The 26,996-nt window shown below is 35.8% G+C and overlaps 1 protein-coding gene across 22 annotated transcripts in view; it reads left to right on the forward strand.

Annotated features, from left to right (window-relative positions):
• The window catches only part of LOC137250427 (monocarboxylate transporter 7), a 142,167-nt gene that overhangs the window by 26,879 nt on the left and 88,292 nt on the right, over nt 1-26,996 (forward strand). For 12 of the 22 annotated variants that reach the window (XM_067783215.1, XM_067783206.1, XM_067783218.1 and 9 more), the window contains exon 2: nt 2,993-3,840. In XM_067783215.1, coding sequence (XP_067639316.1) covers nt 3,766-3,840 — 75 coding nt within the window. In that variant the 5' untranslated portion in view covers nt 2,993-3,765. Of the gene's footprint in view, nt 1-2,596; nt 3,841-26,996 lie in introns of those variants that run through there. The other 10 variants (XM_067783208.1, XM_067783212.1, XM_067783209.1 and 7 more) reach the window with 5 other exon arrangements.

Below are 26,996 nucleotides of genomic sequence, written 5' to 3' on the forward strand. Positions count from 1 at the left end.
ATTCGAAGAGTTTGCACTTTAACACATATAGTGCCCTTATGTGACAATTACAGATTATCCTTAAGCTTCTAGTAAAAATAGTTTATCATAAAATAAGTTTTTTTAACTTTGTTATTCAAATTGATGATACAGTGATGTCCGTCGGTTTAATGCAAAATTGGAATAAGATAACATCTTTTAATCCATTTTTACGCAGCTATAATTGCCCGTTTTGATTCAGTAAACATTTGCTACCATAAAACGTGCGTACATTGTTGGTGTTCCCTGTTTTTCTAATATCAACGGGTTTTCACTTTGTTTTGATACTTCCTGCTTTTTGAAGGTTTTCGCATGATGTGGCTGATTACACCAGTCGACAAAGGTTTTGATGCACGGAATTTTTATACTCAGTTGAGCAGAGCTCACAGAGTATATTAACTTTGATTGCATAACGGTTGGTTGTACAGGTATAAAGGAATCGAGATAGATATAGACTTCCATATATCAAAATCATCAGTATCGAAAAAAAATTCGATTGAGCCATGTCCGTCCGTCCGTCCGTCCGTCCGTCTGTTCTTTAACACAATAACTTGAGTAAATTTTGAGGTATCTTGACGAAATTTGGTATGTAGATTCCTGGGCACTCATCTCAGATCGCTATTTAAAATGAACGATATCGGACAATAACCACGCCCACTTTTTCGATATCGAAAATTTCGAAAAAATCGAAAAAGTGCGATAATTCATTACCAAATACGCATTAAGCGATGAAACTTGGTGGGTGAGTTGAGCTTATGACGCAGAATAGAAAACTAGTAAAATTTTGGACAATGGGCGTGGCACCGCCCACTTTTAAATGAAGGTAATTTAGAAGTTTTGCAAGCTGTAATTTGGCAGTCGTTGAAGATATCATGATGAAATTTGGCAGGAAACGTTACTCTTATTACTTTATGTCTGCTTAATAAAAATTAGCAAAATCGGAAAACGACCACGCCCACTTTTTAAAAAATTTTTTTTTTAAATTAAAATTTTAAAAGAAAAGTTAATATCTTTACAGCATATAAGTAAATTATGCCAACATTCAACTCCAGTAATGATATGGTGCAACAAAATACGAAAATAAAAGAAATTTTCAAAATGGGGCGTGGGTCCGCCCTTTTTCATTTAATTTGTCTAGGATGCTTTTAATGCCATAAGTCGAACAAAAATTAACCAATCCTTGTGAAATTTGGTAGAGGCTTAGCTTCTAGGACGATAACTGTTTTCTGTGAAAAGTGCGAAATCGGTTGAAGCCACGCCCAGTTTTTATACATAGTCGACCGTCTGTCCTTCCCGCTCGGCCGTTAACACGATAACTTGAGCAAAAATCGATATATCTTTACTAAACTCAGTTCAGGTACTTATCTGAACTCACTTTGTATTGGTGCAAAAAATGGCCGAAATTCGACTATGACCACGCCCACTTTTTCGATATCGAAAATTACGAAAAATGAAAAAAATGCCATAATTATATACCAAATACGAAAAAAGGGATGAAACATGGTAATTGTATTGGTCTATTGACGCAAAATATAACTTTAGAAAAAAACTTGGTGAAATGGGCATGACACCTACCATATTAAGTAGAAGAAAATGAAAAAGTTTTGCAGGGCGAAATCAAAAGCCCTTGGAATCTTGGAAGGAATACAGTACGTGGTATTACATATATAAATAAATTAGCGGTACCCGACAGATGATGTTCTGGATCACCCTGGTGCACATTTTTGGTAGATATCTCGAAAACGCCTTCACATATACAACTAAGGGCCACTCCCTTTTAAAATACTCATTAACACCTTTCATTTGATACCCATATCGTACAAACAAATTCTAGAGTCACCCCTGGTCCACGTTTATGGCGATATCTCGAAAAGACGTCCACATATAGAACTAAGGCCCACTCCTTTTTAAAATACTCATTAACACCTTTCATTTGATACCCATATCGTACAAATAAATTCTAGAGTCACCCCTGGTCCACCTTTATGTCGATATCTCGAAAAGGCGTCCACCTATAGAACTAAAGCCCACGCCTTTTTAAAATACTCATTAACACCTTTCATTTGATACCCATATCAAACCAAGAACGGTGGAAATAATCGAGAAAAGGGCGCCTGGGTTCTTTATGTTTGTTCGCGATTAAGCAGAATGATATGAGTGGAAGCACGGCACTACCATCTCACGCAGATATTGAGTAGGCACGATTTCATGGGGGATCTACATAAGCGGAGGATGGGAAAACGCAGAACACGTATTGTTTCATTGCCTCATTCTCACGGCGAAAGAGTCTCTGTACACAGAATTTTTGGAGAGGAGCCTTCCATTAGGAATGTCGTTCCCCTAATATGAAGAGACATACATACATTGTTCAACTGCTGTGAGTAAAATTACGTTTCTGGTGATGACGCGTTTCATGTATGACGGAAGGCAGCGCAGAGAAATGCGCATGCGAAGCAGTGCACCTCCCCCCCCCCCCCCCCCACCCTCCCAGGGCTGTTGTGTTGTATTAGTACACAATATAATTTTTATATTTAAAGTAAAAGTATTTAATAAAATTTGCTGACTTATGATTTGAAAAGCAAAATCGATTTATAACAACAAAAAGCATACAAGGTTATCGCGTTAGCTATGACGATGATGTGAGCACGCAATCTCGGACTGTTTGTACTCAACCCACCGGAAATAAAAAAATTCAACAACAAATCGAACACTGAAAATAAAAATAAATCTATTCATACCTTTAGAACACGTGAAACATCAAAAGTAATCAGCAAATCACATAACAAATAACATATTTCATTTACTTAAATAGCAAAATTATGAACAGAAAGAAAAATTAGAAAATAACTAATGATTAGAAAGTGTGAGAAATAAACTGAAAAAAAAACATACACAACCGCATAAGACATGTGTAAAAAATTAATTTTAACAAACCCATATCAATGATACATATATATATATATATATTTTCCAGTTAATTAAATAAATGAGCGCACACACCAATGGATACATACATACATATATATGTATACACAACAAATACCAAAGTCCAAAGTGAAAATGCCAACAAAAATGTATAAGATTTTACAAAAACTTCCTCTCTAATGTACAAGCTCATATCTTTAACGCCTCATACATATATACATACTATAATGTAATGTTAATAACCTCCAAATACCATAAAGTGCCACAAAAATATATAAATCATCCCATCCAAAAAAAGTGCCAAAAATATCCGAAACGCAAAATAATTCCAATATCTCAATAATTTGCTGCCTCAACACAAAAAAAAAAAAAAACAAAGACAAAAACAAGAAAAACGAAAAGCCATATTCACATGAAAAGAACAACGCTGCAGAAATTCCAAAACTAAACAAAAACATCAACATAAATATGCGCGCATAAAAAACATAAAAAAAGACAAATAACCAAATACCTATACCCACCGATAGATAATAAACAAAAAAGTAAGCAAACAATAAAAGTAAGAAAGAGCTAAAAGCAAAAATCAAATAACAAAGTTATCATAAACAGCCAACGGCAAAGAACCGGCAAAATTCTTAAAAGAGCAACATATCCACCCCTAAACAACGGCACAAAAATAAACAACACCAAAACAAAACAAAAAAGTGATAAAAAAAAAACATACAAAAAAGTTAAAACACACTCAAAAAGTACCAAAACAAGAAAAGAAATACAAAAATTGTTGACCAAGCACCAACAAAAACCGTATTTTCTACGTTAAATATGAAACAAACACGTAAAGTTGCTCCCGATGGCGGTTGGGGTTGGGTGGCCTGCTTCGGTGTCAGTTTAGTAAATGTGAGTAAAACTTGTTTTTTCGCATACAATTTATTTATGTATATACGATATTGATTTATGTACATACATATAAGTTTTTTCTTTTTTGAATATTTTCAAAGCCAAAATTCATTCAACTCGCTGTCAATCAGTTAATATATACACTATGGTGGGTCGATTTGTATGGACGAAAGTTAACCGATTTCGCGTCATCGATTTTTCGATAGGATTTGGGCTCAGGAAAAAAAATTTCCACTACACATACCCAAAACGAGCCTGCGAAATTTCATTTTTTTGACTTTTTTCGGCTTTGATTTTTAAGGTTTTTTTATAACGTACTAAAAATTTAAAATTTTTTTTTTTTTAACGTTTTTAGAGGACATTTTTGAGACGGACAGGGTATACATGAAAATTTTACAATCAAATGAAAATTTATTTAGTAGGTCATGAAAAAAACCTTAAAAATCAAAGTCGAAAAAAAGTAAAAAAAAAAATGAAATTTCGCAGGCTCGACAATTATTTTTTTTGGGTATGCGTAGTGGGAATTTTTTTCCGGAGCCCAAATCGAAAAATCGATGGCGCGATATCGGTTAATAAATCAACCCACCCTAATATACACATATGTTCATACATTATTTTTAGTTTTTATATAGCTATCATCCGGTGGCAAAATCCTGAGCCAGATAAATAATTTTGCATGCAAATGCAACAACAACGATTTGAGCCAGATAAATCCAGATAGAAGTCTGGTTCAATTTGTGAGCCAGATAATTTGTTAATTACTTCTTTTTAGGTTGGCAACGCGGCCTTTAATATACCTACTTTTTCAAAAATAGTGGTCGCTGCTTAGTCTTTCGCCGTATGAGTTAAAGGAAAAACAGCGGCGACATCTGCCTATCACATTTCACGTGTGCGAAAATTTCACATCTGCTTCAAGTTTCTCAATGATCCAGAGCATTCCCGTGAGAATTGAGCGTGAGCCGGAGCTGTAAAACTCACTGAAAGACAGCATATGAGTATTGAGGCAAGCTAATGCTGGATAAGATATTTCTAGTAGCAGAACCAAACCGTGATGGTACAACCTACTATGAAGAGTGTACAATTACTGGCGTATGCTGATGATGTTGATATTATCTGTATTTTTATACTCAGCGTACTTTGCATACAGTGTATATTAACTTTGATTGGATAACGGTTGGTCGTACAGGTATAAAGGAATCGAGATAGATATAGACTTCCATATATCAAAATTATCAGTATCGAAAAAAAATTTCATTGAGCCATGTCAGTCCGTCCGTCCGTGTGTCCGTTAACACGATAACTTGAGTAAATTTTGAGGTATCTTGATGAAATTTAATATGTAGGTTTCTGGGCACTCATCTCAGATCGCTATTTAAAATTAACGATATCGGACTATAACCACGCCCACTTTTGCGATATCGAAAATTTCGAAAAATCGAAAATGCGCGATAATTCATTACCAAAGTCGGATAAAGCGATGAAACTTGGTAGGTGTGTTGAACTTATGACGCAGAATCGAAAATTAGTAAAATTTTGGTCAATGGGCGTGGCACCGCCCACTTTTAAAAGAAGGTAATTTCAAGGTTTTGCAAGCTGTAATTTTTTGTTTTTTTAATTTGGCTGTTGTTGAAGATATCATGATGAAATTTGGCAGGAACATTATACCTGTTACTATATGGGTGCTTAATAAAAATTACCAAAACCGGAAGAAGAACATGCCCACTTTTAAAAAAAAAATTTTTTAAGTCAAATTTGAAGAAAAAATTCAATATCTTTACAGTATATAAGTAAATTATGTCAACATTCAACTCGAGTAAGGATATGGTTCAACAAAATAAAAAAATAAAAGAAATTTTCAAAATGGACATGGCTCCGCCCTTTTTCATTTAATTTGTCTAGAATACTTTTAATGCCACAAGTTCAAAAAAATTTACCAATCCTTATGAAAGGGGCAAAGCTTCTATGACGATAACAGTTTTCTGTGAAAATGGGCGAAATCGGTTGAAGCCACGCCCAGTTTTTATACACAGTCGACCGTCTGACCTTCCGCTCGGCCGTTAACACGATAAATGGGGTACAAATCGATATATATTTACTAAACTTAGTTCACGTACTTATCTGAACTCACTTTATCTTGGTGTTAAAAATGGGCGAAATCCTACTATGACCACGCCCACTTTATCGATATCGAAAATTTCGAAAAATGAAAAAATGCCATAATTCTATACCAAATACGAAAAAAGGGATGAAACATGGTAACTGGATTGGCTTACTGACGCCTTCACATATACAACTAAGGGCTACTCCCTTTCAAAACCTTCATTAATACCTTTAGTTTGATACCCATATCGTACAAACACATTATAGAGTCACCCCTGATCCACCTTTATGGCGATATCTCGAAAAGGCGTCCACCTATAGAAGTAAGGCCCACTCCCTTTTAAATAATCATTAACACCTTTATTTGATACCTATATCGTACAAACACATTCTAGAGTCACCCCTGGTCCACCTTTATGGCGATATCCCGAAATGCCGTCCACCTATAGATCTATGGCCCACTCCCTTTTAAAATACTCTTTAATACCTTCCATTTGATACCCATGTCATACAAACACATTCCAGGGTTACCCTAGGTTCATTTTCCTATATGGTGATTTTCCCTCATTTTGTCTTCAAAGCTCTCAGCTGAGTATTTAATGTTCGGTTGCGCAAAAAATTAGTACTGTTCAGTTGCGTTGCAACTGAAATGTGTCTCTCCATTTTATCTCTACGCTAATCTCCACTTGTATGACCGAAAAGGGTGTGTATCCACTATTCATCGCAAACGATTCCGCTATAGGTTATACACTATGGCCAACGGAGGTGCGTGTCTCCCCTATTCAATGCAATCCGTTTTGTAGCGAGTTATTCACCTGTGCCGCGAGTCTTCAATAATTGCCACTAGATGGGTGTTTTACCCGAAAATACGGCTCCGGCCAAAAAAGTAAGAAGGAAAGGAAGACTTGACCTCCCTTAGTGCTCCCAATCGGCATCGGTTATCCGGAAACAGAGATAGCGATTTGTAACGAAACGGCCAAAATCGCTTAGATGGTTAAGCGCCATTTAATGACGATGATGATGATGATAGCTTGATATAAATATATTACAAATATTCCATAAAATGGTGTTACGAAAAGTTTACCAACTCTTAGTCTAATATGAGAAATCTAAACAAAATTTTTAGATTTCATCTAATCTGATTAATACATTTATACCAGAGTTCCCGGCAGACCTGACCAATCGTTTTCAATAAGTTTTTTAATATCGCATTTATTATTATATCTAAGACAGAGAAAGATAATAAAGACGTTCTTCTGTCCGATAATATTCCAACCTACGTTTTAGCTAATCTCTCGGTAAACATAGGCATTTTTCATGTTGTAGTTTCTGCAAAAAAAACAACTACTTTTTGTATTTCCTTGCCTCTCTCAGGTCCTACCCTCTGTAGCTTCCCTTTTCCCTTATATTTTTTTTTTTTGGTTTCCACTCCTACTTCCTTTCGTCTGCCTCAACCTAGCTTTATTTTTATCCATATCTTTCCCCTCTCTTGCTCCCTCTCCTTCCTATCCTATATCCTATCAATTGCACATTAATAATATTTATTACAATAGCTCGGATTCTGGTCCATTGTCGGAAAAGAAATATTTCTAAAATAATACGATAGTCAAGGAAACACCCCTATACCAAATATCAAGCAAATCACAACATAAATAAAGTTTTTTGGAATGGGTTGGTCCTTGGTACGATTCCGGAAAGAAACGGTCCCAAATAATCAGCTTTTCAAAGAAGACCCCCTGTATTAAACTTCAAGCCAATCGCATAAGGAAAGTTTCTAATTGGAAAAGTTTCTAAAATTTTAAGCTTGGCAAATCGCCACATAAATAAGAGTAGTACAATAGGGCCGGTACTGGCCCTCTTTTAGGAAAGAATTTTTTTTCAAATATTTACTTGGTCAAAGAAGTACCTCTATACTGCAAACTGCAATATAAATTATATAAATTAGATTTTCTAGTCCACTTTGCGGAAAAAAAACTTTTTCAAATAATAAGCTAGTCAAGAAAGTACCTCTGCGCAAAATATCAGGAAAATATCACACATTTTTTTTATAATAGATCTGCTTCCGTTCACACGCAGGAAAAGTAGGAAATAAAACGGACCAAATTTTTACTTTAAAACATCCTCAAATCCCCTTGAACACATATACAAAATTTAATCAAAATCGATCCAGTCGTTTAGGTCAGTGAAAAACAAATGTACAGAGTAAATATATATATTAAAGTTATAACCAAAATTCATAATAACAAAGTGGTCGAGAACTATTTCACACACTGTTGTCTTTACAATTTCTTAGTCTCTTAAACACAAACCAAATTCGGTATCAAATTCGAACCGCCCTTATGTGTATTCTAAGGTTCTGATACATACATATATACAAATTAATATGTAACTAAAGGATAACGATATTACGTTGAATGCAATGTCGTCATCACGAGGTTAAAAATAGAATAATGATGGCGAAAGATCTTTTGACTCAATATAATTATATGGATTGTGGTTTGATTGGGGATGAAACATGGGTTTCTTATATTTGCGACTAATCACGCAATTCAAAAGCCTCTACATACATATATTTATCTTTGAGCGCATTTAGGATTGAATGCGGCTTAAACAGTAACACTATTCATGGATGATAAGGTTTTTTAAAGTTCCCTTACTGTATTTCGTTTTTATGGATTTGGTTTTGTTGGTTTTATGACAGAGAAGGAAATTAATGAACATTGGAACACACAAGCTTATTGGAAATAGCTTAAAGTGATATAAGGACTGTTCCGAAAAGAAAGTGCACATTTCATTTTGCTTGTAATTCGAAGAGTTTGCACTTTAACACATATAGTGCCCTTATGTGACAATTACAGATTATCCTTAAGCTTCTAGTAAAAATAGTTTATCATAAAATAAGTTTTTTTAACTTTGTTATTCAAATTGATGATACAGTGATGTCCGTCGGTTTAATGCAAAATTGGAATAAGATAACATCTTTTAATCCATTTTTACGCAGCTATAATTGCCCGTTTTGATTCAGTAAACATTTGCTACCATAAAACGTGCGTACATTGTTGGTGTTCCCTGTTTTTCTAATATCAACGGGTTTTCACTTTGTTTTGATACTTCCTGCTTTTTGAAGGTTTTCGCATGATGTGGCTGATTACACCAGTCGACAAAGGTTTTGATGCACGGAATTTTTATACTCAGTTGAGCAGAGCTCACAGAGTATATTAACTTTGATTGCATAACGGTTGGTTGTACAGGTATAAAGGAATCGAGATAGATATAGACTTCCATATATCAAAATCATCAGTATCGAAAAAAAATTCGATTGAGCCATGTCCGTCCGTCCGTCCGTCCGTCCGTCTGTTCTTTAACACAATAACTTGAGTAAATTTTGAGGTATCTTGACGAAATTTGGTATGTAGATTCCTGGGCACTCATCTCAGATCGCTATTTAAAATGAACGATATCGGACAATAACCACGCCCACTTTTTCGATATCGAAAATTTCGAAAAATCGAAAAAGTGCGATAATTCATTACCAAATACGCATTAAGCGATGAAACTTGGTGGGTGAGTTGAGCTTATGACGCAGAATAGAAAACTAGTAAAATTTTGGACAATGGGCGTGGCACCGCCCACTTTTAAATGAAGGTAATTTAGAAGTTTTGCAAGCTGTAATTTGGCAGTCGTTGAAGATATCATGATGAAATTTGGCAGGAACGTTACTCTTATTACTTTATGTCTGCTTAATAAAAATTAGCAAAATCGGAAAACGACCACGCCCACTTTTTAAAAAATTTTTTTTTTAAATTAAAATTTTAAAAGAAAAGTTAATATCTTTACAGCATATAAGTAAATTATGCCAACATTCAACTCCAGTAATGATATGGTGCAACAAAATACGAAAATAAAAGAAATTTTCAAAATGGGCGTGGGTCCGCCCTTTTTCATTTAATTTGTCTAGGATGCTTTTAATGCCATAAGTCGAACAAAAATTAACCAATCCTTGTGAAATTTGGTAGAGGCTTAGCTTCTAGGACGATAACTGTTTTCTGTGAAAAGTGCGAAATCGGTTGAAGCCACGCCCAGTTTTTATACATAGTCGACCGTCTGTCCTTCCGCTCGGCCGTTAACACGATAACTTGAGCAAAAATCGATATATCTTTACTAAACTCAGTTCAGGTACTTATCTGAACTCACTTTGTATTGGTGCAAAAAATGGCCGAAATTCGACTATGACCACGCCCACTTTTTCGATATCGAAAATTACGAAAAATGAAAAAAATGCCATAATTATATACCAAATACGAAAAAAGGGATGAAACATGGTAATTGTATTGGTCTATTGACGCAAAATATAACTTTAGAAAAAAACTTGGTGAAATGGGCATGACACCTACCATATTAAGTAGAAGAAAATGAAAAAGTTTTGCAGGGCGAAATCAAAAGCCCTTGGAATCTTGGAAGGAATACAGTACGTGGTATTACATATATAAATAAATTAGCGGTACCCGACAGATGATGTTCTGGATCACCCTGGTGCACATTTTGGTAGATATCTCGAAAACGCCTTCACATATACAACTAAGGGCCACTCCCTTTTAAAATACTCATTAACACCTTTCATTTGATACCCATATCGTACAAACAAATTCTAGAGTCACCCCTGGTCCACGTTTATGGCGATATCTCGAAAAGACGTCCACATATAGAACTAAGGCCCACTCCTTTTTAAAATACTCATTAACACCTTTCATTTGATACCCATATCGTACAAATAAATTCTAGAGTCACCCCTGGTCCACCTTTATGTCGATATCTCGAAAAGGCGTCCACCTATAGAACTAAAGCCCACGCCTTTTTAAAATACTCATTAACACCTTTCATTTGATACCCATATCGTACAAAAAAATTCTAGAGTCACCCCTGGCCCACCTTTATGGCGATATCTCGAAAAGGCATCCACCTATAGAACTAAGGCCCACTCCCTTTTAAAATACTCTTTAAAACCTTTCATTTGATACCCATATCGTATAAACAAATTCTAGAGTCACCCCTGGTCCACCTTTATGTCGATATCTCGAAAGGGCGTCCACCTATAGAACTAAGGCCCGCGCCCTTTTAAAATACTCATTAACACCTTTCATTTGATACCCATATCGTACAAACAAATTCTAGAGTCACCCCTGGTCCACCTTTATGGCGATATCTCGAAAAGGCGTCCACCTATAGAACTAAGGCCCACTCCCTTTTAAAATACTCATTAGCACCTTTCATTTGATACCCATATTGTACAAACGCATTCTAGAGTCAACCCATGTCCACTTTTATAACGATATTCCGAAAAGACGTCCACCTATAGAACTAAGGCCCACTCCCTTCTAAAATACTCATTAACACCTTTCATTTTATACCCATATAGTACAAAAAAATTCTAGAGTCACCCCTGGTCCACGTTTATGGCGATATCTCGAAAAGGCGTCCACCTATAGAACTAAGACCCACGCCCCTTTAAAATACTCATTAACACATTTCATTTGATACCCATATCGTACAAACACATTATAGAGTCACCCCTGATCCACCTTTATGGCGATATCCCGAAATGCCGTCCACCTATAGATCTATGGCCCACTCCCTTTTAAAATACTCTTTAATACCTTCCATTTGATACCCATGTCATACAAACACATTCCAGGGTTACCCTAGGTTCATTTTCCTATATGGTGATTTTCCCTCATTTTGTCTTCAAAGCTCTCAGCTGAGTATTTAATGTTCGGTTGCGCAAAAAATTAGTACTGTTCAGTTGCGTTGCAACTGAAATGTGTCTCTCCATTTTATCTCTACGCTAATCTCCACTTGTATGACCGAAAAGGGTGTGTATCCACTATTCATCGCAAACGATTCCGCTATAGGTTATACACTATGGCCAACGGAGGTGCGTGTCTCCCCTATTCAATGCAATCCGTTTTGTAGCGAGTTATTCACCTGTGCCGCGAGTCTTCAATAATTGCCACTAGATGGGTGTTTTACCCGAAAATACGGCTCCGGCCAAAAAAGTAAGAAGGAAAGGAAGACTTGACCTCCCTTAGTGCTCCCAATCGGCATCGGTTATCCGGAAACAGGGATAGCGATTTGTAACGAAACGGCCAAAATCGCTTAGATGGTTAAGCGCCATTTAATGACGATGATGATGATGATAGCTTGATATAAATATATTACAAATATTCCATAAAATGGTGTTACGAAAAGTTTACCAACTCTTAGTCTAATATGAGAAATCTAAACAAAATTTTTAGATTTCATCTAATCTGATTAATACATTTATACTAGAGTTCCCGGCAGACCTGACCAATCGTTTTCAATAAGTTTTTTAATATCGCATTTATTATTATATCTAAGACAGAGAAAGATAATAAAGACGTTCTTCTGTCCGATAATATTCCAACCTACGTTTTAGCTAATCTCTCGGTAAACATAGGCATTTTTCATGTTGTAGTTTCTGCAAAAAAAACAACTACTTTTTGTATTTCCTTGCCTCTCTCAGGTCCTACCCTCTGTAGCTTCCCTTTTCCCTTATATTTTTTTTTTTTGTTTCCACTCCTACTTCCTTTCGTCTGCCTCAACCTAGCTTTATTCTTATCCATCTCTTTCCCCTCTCTTGCTCCCTCTCCTTCCTATCCTATATCCTATCAATTGCACATTAATAATATTTATTACAATAGCTCGGATTCTGGTCCATTGCCGGAAAAGAAATATTTCTAAAATAATACGATAGTCAAGGAAACACCCCTATACCAAATATCAAGCAAATCACAACATAAATAAAGTTTTTTGGAATGGGTTGGTCCTTGGTACGATTCCGGAAAGAAACGGTCCCAAATAATCAGCTTTTCAAAGAAGACCCCCTGTATTAAACTTCAAGCCAATCGCATAGGGAAAGTTTCTAATTGGAAAAGTTTCTAAAATTTTAAGCTTGGCAAATCGCCACATAAATAAGAGTAGTACAATAGGGCCGGTACTGGCCCTCTTTTAGGAAAGAATTTTTTTTCAAATATTTACTTGGTCAAAGAAGTACCTCTATACTGCAAACTGCAATATAAATTATATAAATTAGATTTTCTAGTCCACTTTGCGGAAAAAAAACTTTTTCAAATAATAAGCTAGTCAAGAAAGTACCTCTGCGCAAAATATCAGGAAAATATCACACATTTTTTTTATAATAGATCTGCTTCCGTTCACACGCAGGAAAAGTAGGAAATAAAACGGACCAAATTTTTACTTTAAAACATCCTCAAATCCCCTTGAACACATATACAAAATTTAATCAAAATCGATCCAGTCGTTTAGGTCAGTGAAAAACAAATGTACAGAGTAAATATATATATTAAAGTTATAACCAAAATTCATAATAACAAAGTGGTCGAGAACTATTTCACACACTGTTGTCTTTACAATTTCTTAGTCTCTTAAACACAAACCAAATTCGGTATCAAATTCGAACCGCCCTTATGTGTATTCTAAGGTTCTGATACATACATATATACAAATTAATATGTAATTAAAGGATAACGATATTACGTTGAATGCAATGTCGTCATCACGAGGTTAAAAATAGAATAATGATGGCGAAAGATCTTTTGACTCAATATAATTATATGGATTGTGGTTTGATTGGGGATGAAACATGGGTTTCTTATATTTGCGACTAATCACGCAATTCAAAAGCCTCTACATACATATATTTATCTTTGAGCGCATTTAGGATTGAATGCGGCTTAAACAGTAACACTATTCATGGATGATAAGGTTTTTTAAAGTTCCCTTACTGTATTTCGTTTTTATGGATTTGGTTTTGTTGGTTTTATGACAGAGAAGGAAATTAATGAACATTGGAACACACAAGCTTATTGGAAATAGCTTAAAGTGATATAAGGACTGTTCCGAAAAGAAAGTGCACATTTCATTTTGCTTGTAATTCGAAGAGTTTGCACTTTAACACATATAGTGCCCTTATGTGACAATTACAGATTATCCTTAAGCTTCTAGTAAAAATAGTTTATCATAAAATAAGTTTTTTTAACTTTGTTATTGAAATTGATGATACAGTGATGTCCGTCGGTTTAATGCAAAATTGGAATAAGATAACATCTTTTAATCCATTTTTACGTAGCTATAATTGCCCGTTTTGATTCAGTAAGCATTTGCTACCATAAAACGTGCGTACATTGTTTGTGTTCCCTGTTTTTCAATATCAACCGTTTTTCACTTTGTTTTGATACTTCCTACTTTTTGAAGGTTTTCGCATGATGTGGCTGATTACACCGGTCGACAAAGGTTTTGATGCATGGAATTTTTTACCCTAATCTTAAATGTAGGAGAAGTTTTTTCCTAGCAACCCGTGTTTACGAATTCTTTAATAATAAATTTTTTAATATAGATATATTTTTTTTAAATAAATGAAGTTTATTACCAGTGCTGCTCAAATTTTTTTATATGGAAGTGCTAATCACAATACATGTACAAAATTGTATGTGCACTGAAACTTTTTTTGTGTTTAAAAAAATAGTACCTGGGCGACCGAGCTTTGCTCGGCAACGTTTCGTTGTGCTGGAAACGTTTCTTTTTTTTAAATTTCGAATAGGTGGCAACCTTAAATGTAAACCCTACTCAAACATGTCTTTATTGTAATGCGGAGTGAATACCTTTCGTTTGATACCCATATCGACATATGTATCTCATGCAATTTTTTTTAATTTCTGATAGGTGGCAACCCTAAATGGCAACCCTACTCAAAAATGTCCCTATTGTAATGCGGAGTGAAATACCTTTCGTTCGATACCCATATCGGCATATCTCATGCAATTTTTTTTCATTTCGAATAGGTGGCAACCCTAAACGGCAACCCCACTCAAAAATGTCCCTATTGTAATGCGGAGTTAAATACCTTTCGTTTGATACCCATATCGGCATATTCCATGCAGTTTTTTTTATTTCGAATAGGTGGCAACCCCAAATGGCAACCCTACTAAAAAATGTCCCTATTGTAATGCGGAGTGAAATACCTTTCGTTTGAAACCCATATCGGAAGCGAAAAATTACATTGACCTTTAGCCTCAAGTTTTGTGGGAACATATTCTATATACATATATCGTCGGCATTTGGGTTTCAATAATCATACTAAAACTGAATGTACAGATTTCCGCGAATGTTGCATTGGAAATTGAATTTGAAAACTTTTGAAATGCTTAATTAGAGGGCTCCGCGTGGTTTGTTTTAAATTTGTAGTCAAATTTACATACATATATTAGCAACAGAGTTTACTGAGGTGCTGAAATACCATTTGACTAATAAAATGTTTAACAATTAAATGATAGGCATGGTTACTTTACCGAATTGGAATAAGAAGTCGCAGAAACTACCCCGTAAGGGAATCTCTAGTTCAAAATAAGTGTATACTGCATTCTGAACCACTAATAGTTCGCCATCTATCTCTTTTACATGTTTTCAACTAGCGAATTTAACATAGCGATGTCCAAGCCGGTGGAAATTTTCCCCGCTGCTTTAACTTTTCACTAGTTCCTAACTATATACAAATTTCTTTTTGGTATTTTTTCGATAGTTACGTACTGGTGAAATAGTATTGAGAAAGAGGCATACTCATATGTAGCCGCAGCTCATTAAAGCTGGTAGCAGTTTTTTGCCGATTTTATAACTGAAAGTCTAGCTATTAACGAACTAATACTTATTTGGAACTCTATGTCTAGTTCTGAATAGGCTCCTCTTGTTTTGGTACAGTTTTCATATTTCATATATATTTATTAAGTCAAATGGTAACAACCTTACTGACTAGATTACAGGTTAACTTAGTACTAGTTTAACAATTTTAAAATGAGGTTTACTGAGATAAGTAATAAGACTCAATGCGTGCCTTAAACAGAGACCTTGGCATGGCAAAGTCCAGATCAAGGCTTTTGGATAGGCGATTAAATTCTACAATACCTCTTAGAAGAGGTGCGAAACTGAAGTAATTCGAACGCAGCACTTCAACGCGGAATGTATTGTGGAACCGGAGAGCTCTGTTAGGGACATTGAAAGTCAACTGCCCAAGTAGTAGTCAATGACACCGGATATTATGTCAAAAATAAACATAACGTTTTGAACAACTAACTTCAAGTGGCAATACATTGATAAGCATGCATCTAGCATTGTAGGATGGTAGGGGATTATCAAAGTGTAGAGATTTAAGAGCAAATCGTATGAACTTGCGCTGAATTCTTTCAATTCTTAACGAGTGTGAAGAGTATATCGGATTCCAGATGACTGAAGCATACTCTAGCTTTGAACGCACTAAGGCATTGTATAGGATTTTCCTGGTATATGGGTCCTTGAAATCCTTAGCATATCGTCGCAAGAAAGCCAAGTTCGTATAAGCTTTTGGTATGAGAAAGTTTACATGATTAGCAAAAGTAAAAGTTGAGTCAAAAATTACGCTAAGATCGCGAAACTCATTAACTGACGCAAGAGTTACATTGGAAATCGAATACATGAACGAAAACACATTCGTAAACTTTGTATACGTTATGTGACAGCATTTACTAATATTGAGTCGTAGATTATTTTGAATGGCCCAATTGTTAATAGCGTTTAGGTCTTCTTGCAGACGCAATGCATCAGAGGTACAGGAGATCCTCCGAAAGAGTTTTAATTCGTCGGCATAAAGCAAATAATTTGAATTTTTTATGCATGAGCCAATATCATTAATAAACATTAAGAGCAAAATAGGCCCAAGGATGCTACCTTGTGGTACACCCGAGGTTGCTGAGAATTCATAAGACTTAGTTTTCTCGATTTCAAAAAAAGAGATTCTATTTTCCAAATAGGACAGAAAGCTTGAGTGAAAGTCCATGTTTTCAAGTTTCCAAAGAAGCAATTTGTGCGAAACAGTGTCAAAGGCCTTGGAAAAATCTGTATATATGGTGTCACCTTGACATGCATCCTTGAACGCCAAGACACAAAACTGGGAAAAAACCGCTAGATTTGTGACAGTCGAACGCCCTGCAATAAAGCCATGCTGACATGGATCGACTATTATATTGATAGCGAATGATTAATTGTTTTTAACTACCTTTTCAAAAAGTTTTGAACATGTTGAAAGTTTGGATATTGGCCTGTAATTCCTTACTTCGTTTTTATTGCCAGACTTGAAGATAGGAGTGATAGACACCAGCTTCCAGTGATCAACAAAAACTGCAGACGATAGCGAAATATTGAAAATATGGCACAATGGCACACAAACAGAAATACTACACTTCTTAAATAAAAAAGAGGACAATCCATCTATATCCTTTTTGATTGAGGACTGTAAGGAGGACATAACCAAGATAATATCGGTTTCAGATACGGACAAAGACCCAAAATCTAAAGGTTTGGGGCTATCAGTGAGATACCTATTATCAAAGTTATCCGCCTCAACAACAAAAGTAGATTTAAAAAAGTCAGCAAAAAGATTTGCAGAATCGACCAGACTATTAGAGCAAATATCATTAAATTTAACAGAGGTTGGTATATTATAACAGCCTTTCTTTGAACGATCATAGTTCCAAAAAGATTTAGGATTAACTTTCAACTCATCTTCAACTCGAGAAACGTACTTATTGTACAAAAACTTATCAAGAACATTGAACTGCGTCATATAAGAAGTATACAGATCTTTAAAAGCAATATCGCTGGTTGTCCTGTATAATTTAAAGTACTTGTTTCTTTGATTTTTCAACTTTTTCAACCTAGTATTGTGCCAGGGTAGTTTGTGAACCTTAACCGGAAGGAGAGAGAAATTCCTACTGAATATGTCAGTCAACTTTAGCAGAAAAGCATCGAAACATTCAGTTGCATTTTTAGCAAAGAAAATTGATGTCCAGTCTATTTCAGATATGAGAATGTTTAGAGATTCATAATTTGCATCCTTAAAGTTATAGGAGCGCTCATTATTATTTATATTGTTTTTCGGCACTAGGTAGAAGAATTCTACAGATAAAGATAATGTTACGTGATGCATGTCTGATTTATATATAGGAAACCCACATTCAGTAAAATAAGTTATGAGACTCTCATCGACAAAAATTAGGTCCAAAATATTGTTTAACTGGTTCACGAAATTGTTAATCTGAATTAGATTGGCACTAAGAACGGTGTCTAAGAAATTAATCTCGTGGGGATGATGAACATTACTAGGTGTTAAGATATCACCATCTAGTATTTTCGACCAAACAACTTTACAGAGATTAAGATCCCCCAAGACGCAAAAATTACTATCACCATTATTTTCATGTAGGTCAAATATATTATTGACATGAGCACAGTACAGCGAATCTATGCTGCAAGGCGGAATGTAAGAAACACAAATAAATAAATTGCTATATGGCCCAGTAATACAGACAAAAAGCTGATCTAATAGAGAGTCACTATTAGAGAGCGGAACAAAAGAAGAGAGAAGTGAACGCCTTACAGCAATTAACACCCCACCGCCTCTGACTCGTCCTGTTTTGATATGGTCTCGATCTTTACGAAAAGTATGAAACAGACAGAAAGGTTTAATTTTGACGTCCGATGGCCATAACGAAGACTCAAGAAGCTTACCATATAATGAAGGCGAGACGTTTTGCTTACATTCTTTGGTCATATGCCCCATATATTTCAGCTCCGTGGTCAATTACCTATTTTAATTTTATTTATGAATCAATTTAGAATACAAATATTTTTCAGTGCTATAATGTTTTTGAATAATTTTTAGTTGTCAAATTGTTAGTGTAAATTTTTTTATCATACACAAGTGCCTGAGCTTCATAAGGGAGTGCTTTTTCTTGGTAAATAATGGAGCTGGCATAACGAAATATACTCATTGAGCATGTTAACTTATTCATTCCGTATGTTCGGAACATTCGTCTCCATTTAAGAATTTGGGGAATATTCTAAATTAATGGTTTATCCGGAACACTTTCATGAATACTTAACAGAAAAGAGCTTTCCACAATTTCAGAATAAAAAGGTGAATACTCCCTTTGAAGCTGGACCGCACAACAGCTCTACTCTTCTGTCAAAGTCAAGGCCGGAAGATAAAGTTCTAAGACAATAAGCCATTTTCTTGTATATCTTTTGTCAGCTCATTGGGGCTGCTGAGTAGAGTATAACCCCATGTCGGCGGCTAGTTCGAAATCGTATCTGTATTTGTCACAAAAACGCCCTATATTAGAATTAGATTAAAGAACGTCTTATCTCAGAATGCTTTTAATTAACTCCCGCTTATGTCAAAATGCATTGAATAAAATTCTAACGTATGGCATTCTTCAAACAAATTCTGAAAGAATGACCAAAGCAACATAACCCCAAAACCTGCTGGCATTTACAAATTTATTATCAGTACTAAAGGTACTTTTCTACTACAATTTTCGCTGAAGGGGATTGAATTATTGCTAGTTTTACTTACTTCGTAAAAGCAACCCGTCCAGATTTTTCAATTTGGGAGTGTCAAAGCTCTGTCATCATAGGAGAACAAACCTCTAGTAATTGAATCCTGATTCGAAATTATATGTGAGGGCATATGGAAATGCTTTCAAAATTTTTTTTATATTCAAAGTGTGAATTTGAATTTTTGCCTATGATTCAGGGCAAAACAAAAACAAAAGTGCTACAAGTGTATGGGGGTTGAGCACCTCTTTTTATTATTATCAATTACAGTAAGTTAAATGTTCTTTTACGAGATTTTCTTTGATGAGTTGATTCAGGAGCACCACTCTGAATGTTCCATCAGTAATCAGCTAACATATGCGCGTTCCGGTGTCCTTGATATCGCTTTTCCATAGTGCGCAGGTCCTGGTGCAAACGTTCGCCCTGCTCTTCACTATGGAGAAAGTGCTTCTTGATATTTGTGTTTACATTCAGATGTTAGAGGGTGATTTTTATGCTCATAGAGTTTGGTAACTTCCAGTTTCCTAAAAGATTTTTTACAACCCAAAAGAACTCGTCCCATGCAGGTTTTTCAGGTGCTTTCATGTGCCTAGTGAACTCCGGATCACAAATTAGTTTTTTAATCTGTGAGCTATCGATAATCCCACCTTCCACTTCTTCAGAACACAGTTTTAGAAATGATCTAGAAATGTATTCACCACTTTTGTATAAGACCTTTACATATTGTTTCATAAGACCTAATTTGGTATGCAGAGGAGGTAATACTACACGGTGTCTGGGTGCTAGTAGGGGCGGTAGTTTGGGATAGATCCATTTAGAGTGATTTCTGCGGTTTATTTCTGTAACGCTTAGCACAAAGAAATAACAGTCACTGCGATGGTCCGACGGTTCGCGCGAAGGTCCTTATCTTCCTTACCGTCATATATAATCTAGACATTTATTTTTATACCTTTCATGAATATGAAATGGTATATTAACTTTGGTCCGATGTTTGTAACGTTGAGAAATATAGAAGATAGACTCACTATTAAGTATACCGAATTGATCAGGGCGACGAACTGAGTTGATATAGCCATGTTCGTCTGTCCGTCCGTCCGTCTGTCTGTTTGAACGCAAACTAGTCCCTCAAATTTTGAGATATCTCAATGAAATTTGGCACAAGGATGTATTTTTGTTTATATTAGACATTTGTCGGATCCGGTAGGATCGGACCACTATAACATATATCTCCCATACAACCGATCGTTCAGATAAGACGATTTTGGTCATTCCTGCCACAATTTAGAAAGTATAAACGTGAAACTCGGTGATATATATTCTAATATATCATAGAAGATTTTCTGAAAAAATCACTTTGATCGGAGCTATATATAATATATATCCCATACAACCGATCTTTCAGATAAGGGGGTTTTTGCCGTTTCTTATTTTATATTTATCTTAAAAATCGTTTAGGTATGTACATCTGTTCACTATATATTTCTTATCTTATACATTCGATTATTTGGAGATTACGTACGGGATAAGATTATTGTTCAGCCCCATTCATGAAAGGCATGAAGTCTTCGGCACAGCCGAAGACAGTCCCTTCCTTACTTGTTTATATTTGGAAAAGCCTTACGCTTACAAGTCTTCTCAGATAAAAAAAAAATATATTATTACTAGCAGACCCGCAGACGTTGTTCTGCTCTGGCTTTGGTCTATTTGCATAACTTTCAAGCAGTTTTTACCTCTTACTCTCCCTTCCCCTCTCTCTTCCTTTTCGCAATCTTTTTAATCACTCTTTCTTTCTCTTTTTCTGCGTCTCTTTCTCCCTCTCCTTCTTTTCCCTCACTTCATTTTCACTCCTTCTATACCTATCTCTCTATATTCGTCTAATTCTTTCTCTTACCCCTTCCCTCTTTTCTTTTCCCTCTAGTTCTTCTTACTCTTCTTCATCCCTTGTTCCTAGTCTCAGTCAGTCCCTGCTCCACTTCCCAGAAAAGAAGTGAATACTTATCTAGACAAAGGGCTATCTATATACCAAATTTCAAGCAAATCGAACCATGAATAGAATTTGTTCGAATTGATCGGTCCCTGGTCCCCTTCACGAAAAAAAGTGTCGTAAATTCTTAACTAGGCAGATGGCTACTTATAAACCAAATCTCAGACAAACCGAACTGTGAATAGAATTCGAATAGATCGGTCCCTGGTCCACTCCCGGAAAGAAATTTCACAGGAACGCTATCCTATCTTACAAGTTGAATCAAACTGCACACGGCGGGCACGATATTTATATATATTAAGGTTACCAATTCTGCAATGTTGTTTTGAAATTTTAGCGGCTTTTAAATTCAATGTTTTTTTTTTGCTAATGCTCTTAACTTGAGCTCTAATGTGACTCAAGCCTTTATGTTGGCTGGGTAATATGGAAAATTGTTAACGAGTTAGTGTGAAGTTTGAGTTTCCCATTTTATATATTGGCGCATTTTTTTTTTTGTATTGATGGGATTATATATACCATTCCCATTGTATCTCAATTGGTCGTTTCACAAGAGTGTTGTATTCGTTGTAAAATCTTAAGTTTTTAGTTAAACAAGTTTTCCGATACAAAATTTGATTAACGTAAAGCGCATACAACAAACAAATAGGAAAACTTCCCAATTGCGCAAATATTTTGTTCTCCCTCGTAGTATATTTTTGTTATAGAAACAAAACTTACTCGAAAATAGTCTGCACGCCCCTTTTTCTTTTTTCTTAACTGTGCTCACATTTGTTTACTTCACTTCATAGCTGAAGAATAATCCACCGAAACAATGAAGCTGGCAACAAAATAGTCAACACAAAGCCATCCTTTATTTTTATTTTCCTTTTTATACTCAGCTGAACAGAGCTCACAGAGTATATTAACTTTGTTCGTATAACGGTAATCCGTAACAGCATAAACTAATCGAGATAGATATAGACTTCTATATATCAAAATGATCTGGGTGAAAAAAGAAATTCATTTAGCCATGTCCGTCCGTCCGTCTGTAAACACGATAACTTGAGTAAATTTTGAGGTATCTTGATGAAATTTGGTATGTAGGTTCCTGGGCGCTCATCTCAGATCGCTATTTAAATTGAACAAATTCGGACTACAACCACGCCCACTTTTTCGATATCGAAAATTTCGAAAAACCGAAAAAGTGCGATAATTCATTACCAAAGACGGATAAAGCGATGAAACTTGGTAGGTGCGTTGACCTTATGACGCAAAATAGAAAATTAGAAAAATGTTGGACAATGGGCGTGGCACCGCGCACTTTTAAAAGAAGTTTTGCAAGCTGTAGGCACGTTACTCCTGTTACTATATGTGTGCTAAATAAAAATTAGCGAAATCGGATGACGAACACGCCACTTTAAAAAAAATTGTTTTTTTTTTTAAGTCAAATTTTAACAAAAAATTTAATATCTTTACAGTATAAAAGTAAATTATGTGAACATTCCACTCCAGTAATGATATGGTGCAACAAAATACAAAGATAAAAGAAAATTTCAAAATGGGAGTAACTCCGCCCTTTTTCATTTAATTCGTCTAGAATACTTTTAATGCCATAAGTCGAAAAATAATTTACCAATCCTTGTGAAATTTGGTAGGTACATAGATTCTATGACGATAACTGTTTTCTGTGAAAATGGGCTAAATCGGTTGAAGCCACGCCAAGTTTTTATACACAGTCGACCGTCTGTCCTTCCGCTCGGCCGTTAACACGATAACTTGCGAAAAAACCGATATATCTTTACTAAACTTAGTCCACGTACTTATCTGAACTCACTTTATCTTGGTATAAAAAATGGCCGAAATCCGACCATAACCACGCCCACTTTATCGATATCGAAAATTACGAAAAATGAAAAAAATGCCATAATTCTATACCAAATAAGAAAAAAGGGATGAAACATGGTAATTGGATTGGTTTATTGACGCAAAATATAACTTTAGAAAAAACTTTGTAAAATGGGTGTGACACCTACCATATTAAGTAGAAGAAAATGAAAAAGTACTTCAGGGCGAAATCGAAAGCCCTTGGAATTTTGGCAGCAATACTGTTCGTGGTACGAAATATATAAATAAATTAGCGGTACCCGACAGAAGATGTTCTGGGTCACCCTGGTCCACCCTTATTGCGATATCTCGAAAAGACGTCCACCTATAGAACTAAGGCCCACTACGTTTTAAATAATCATTAACACCTTTTATTTGATACACATGCCATACAAAAACATTCCAGGGTTACCCTAGGTTCATTTTGCTAAATGGTGATTTTCCCTTATTTTGTCTCCAAAGCTCTCAGCTGAGTATGTAATGTTCGGTTGCACCCGAACTTAGCCTTCCTTACTTGTTAATCATATCTTTTTTTGTGTGTATAATTGCTTGAAACAAACTGATTATGTATTTATTGTTCTATGTATATTGGAATAAGAAGCGTTCGCCATGCGCTCATCACGTGATTGCTAAAAAGTTTAAACTGGTCGAGAACGTGATGGACTGTGTTTCATATTTATTGTTTAATGGCGCACAAATGCCTTTAAAGTTAATTGCTATATACACCAACATTTTAATATTCCTTACACTTTCTGTCATTAATTTGTTCTATCTATGTACATATGTGTAGGTACATAGTATTTTGTTTATAAGTTATTTGGTTTAAAATTACAATGTATATTTTCTTCCAAATAAACGATACGAATTAATCTATATAAAAGTAAAACGGGATAGCAATCAGTCATGCATCTATGTAACGTTAAAAATTTCAAATATTTTTGTAAAAATTATAACTATGTAGATGCTGAATATCAAAAGTGTAATATATTTTGTGTATGGCTGTGTAAGAATTCAGCGCCATTCTCAAAGAATCGGCAAAGCCCGGCGAACCACGTTCTCAGGGTTCAATTTTCTAAACTCGTAGTTAAGGAAAGTGGAATCCGCAGGTAGTCAATTGGGCATAATTTTGAACTGGCTACTTTAATAAGTTACCCCTCTTTCTTATACAGTATCAACCCCGACAGCATCCATCTTTTCAATAGCAATGTGGACAAACGCCTTCAACACACATGTCTCTTTGGTTTAACCATTTTTGAACTTTCGTTAAAAGATATCTAAGACAATTTCTGAGTGAGCGCACCCTTTGGGTGAGCGAAGCACTGCTACAACAACAAAAAATGGATATGTACGACGTTGAAGGTATTCTATTATGACATCAGCTATTGTGTTGTCTCCGCATCCGCCCCTTCACTGTCTCTGTGAAATAATAAATGAAAAAGTTTTATTCACAAAAACACCATTTTAAGCGGCTACTATGATCTGTAAAATATATTTTAAAAAACGTGTTTTTTATATCAGACGGAGCGTTATCTTATTGGATGTCGTGGTTCTTATCAAATCAATGCACCCTTTCGCATTGAGCACTTTGAGCGTCACTATATGAATGATGTTGCCGAGGAGAGACCCAGCTTGAAAAATTTTTTTTGATGTTGCTTTGCCTGGGGCGTGCAACTGGGATCTTCGGTGTGGTAGGCGGAGCATGCTACCATCACACCACGTTTGGTGAAAACGCATCTGTCTTGCAGATGCCGTTCGGAGCCGGCATTAAAGAAGTAGGGTTTGTCCTGCAAATTTGTAGGAAAAATTAAAAGGAGCACGACGCAAATTGGAAGCGAAGTTCGGCCTGAAATCTCTTCGGAGGTTATCGCGTATTACATTTATTTTAATTTTTATGTGAATGATGTTAAGGAGTCATAAGAAGATATCCCTCAATAGGTATGAGTGTAGTAATTTGACAGGCCTGCAACCTCCCCCGTTGAGTTTCACAACAGAGTTCAGTTAATAGAAATCAATGCCGATTTTCTTTTCACTTGACATTCTTCCGCTCGGCGAGTTGGATTGAATTTGCTTTTCCAATCACCTTTTATGGATTCGCATTGGTTTTGTCTTTAATGTGTGATCTGTTATATCACCCTCCGCTGGTTATATGGTTCATGCTGTTAACGGCTAACATCTTTTGAAGAAGAGAGAAGAGATTTGAGATGATTAAAAGAGAGGTTTGAGAGAGTTTTTCGCGTACAAGTATTCTCTGCTTCTTCGAAAGTAATAAGAAAAATTCATAGGCGATCCCGTATTGCAACTACGCGATGCAATGGCTCCTTCGCCTATAATGTCATGGTATTTTGAAGTGTCATTTAAGGGCAGAACTCTTTGAAAAACAGGGAATCCATAAACTGACCCTGACTCAGAGGTCTGGTCAAGGATGGATCAAAATTTAATTAAGGAAAAACAAGAGCTGGCATCTATGGCCGAACTTCAAGAAATCGATGCCAATGTGATGCTACGCCACTATTATAAATAAATAAATAAAAAAAAGAGGCTTTCCTCGAAGAGTATCTTCATTATGTTAGACAGACAGGCAATGGATGGATGCATTGGAGTCCTAAATACTATGGGAGTCAAAGTTTTGTTAGGATCGGTAACATCAAAATTTTAGAAACTAGTTTTTTCAATTAGAAGAAAAATTTTCTAAGCGGGGTAGCCCCTCGGAAATGTTTGGCAAGCATTTTTGCCATGAAAATCTCTCAAAGAAAACTAATCTGCCTTGCGGATGCCTTTAGGAGTCGCACCGCAAATTTGTAGGAAAAATTAATAGGAGCACGACGCAAATTGGAAGCGAAGCTCGGCCTGAAATCTTCGGAGGTTATCGCGTTTTACATTTATTTATTTATTAAGTCAAATCTAACCTACACACAAACCTGTCGCTTTGTGAGCTGGAGGACGAAACGGCGGTTCACATTCTCTGCGAATGCGTCGCTCTGGTAGGGCATATACTCTTCAAGCTAGTTGCGGTGACTCTTAGCCCCTTCGTTGTATGGAGTAAAAAGCTTGTAGCGGTATATAAATACATTAAAATCCCCCAAGTACTGTAATAGACTGAAAAGCTAAGTAGATCTAAATAAAGATCGCACTGCATCGAAGCCTGATAATAATAATAATATACTCTTCATGAGACATGCTCCAACAAAATGGAACAGTTCAATTCATAAAAGATATTAAAACTGGCTTAGTCGCACACACCATTGTGAGTCATTCCAGATTCATCCTAGAGTAATCGTCCTTTTTGGGAGATTTTTAATCCACCAATCATCATCATCATTAATTGGCACTTAACCGCCTATGCGATTTTGGTTGTAACAAGTCACGCCAGCTATCCCAGTTTCGCGATAACTGACGTCAATTGGGAGCACCAAGTGACGTCAAGTCTTCCTCCACTTGCCAATCCCAATCAGTGAAGGTCTCCTCTTTCCTATGCTGCCAAACTACGGTGTCGACTGAAATACTCTTTTGGCCGGATCGTCTTTATGCTTTCGCATAACGTGGCGACCTAGCCAGCGAAGCCTTTGGATTTTTATTCGCTGCACTATCGTCATATCCGCGTAAAGCTCATACAACTCATACAGCTCACCATTATACCTCCTTCGATACTCGGGGTCGGCATCACGGACAATACCATAAAAATGCCTATTCCATATGCATCAATGCAGTTCTAAATTAGATGAGGTATTAATAAATCGAGTACTCCGGT

Source organism: Eurosta solidaginis, chromosome 4, assembly GCF_040869045.1.
Source record: "Eurosta solidaginis isolate ZX-2024a chromosome 4, ASM4086904v1, whole genome shotgun sequence".
In the NCBI taxonomy this organism is placed as follows: Eukaryota; Metazoa; Arthropoda; class Insecta; order Diptera; family Tephritidae; genus Eurosta; species Eurosta solidaginis.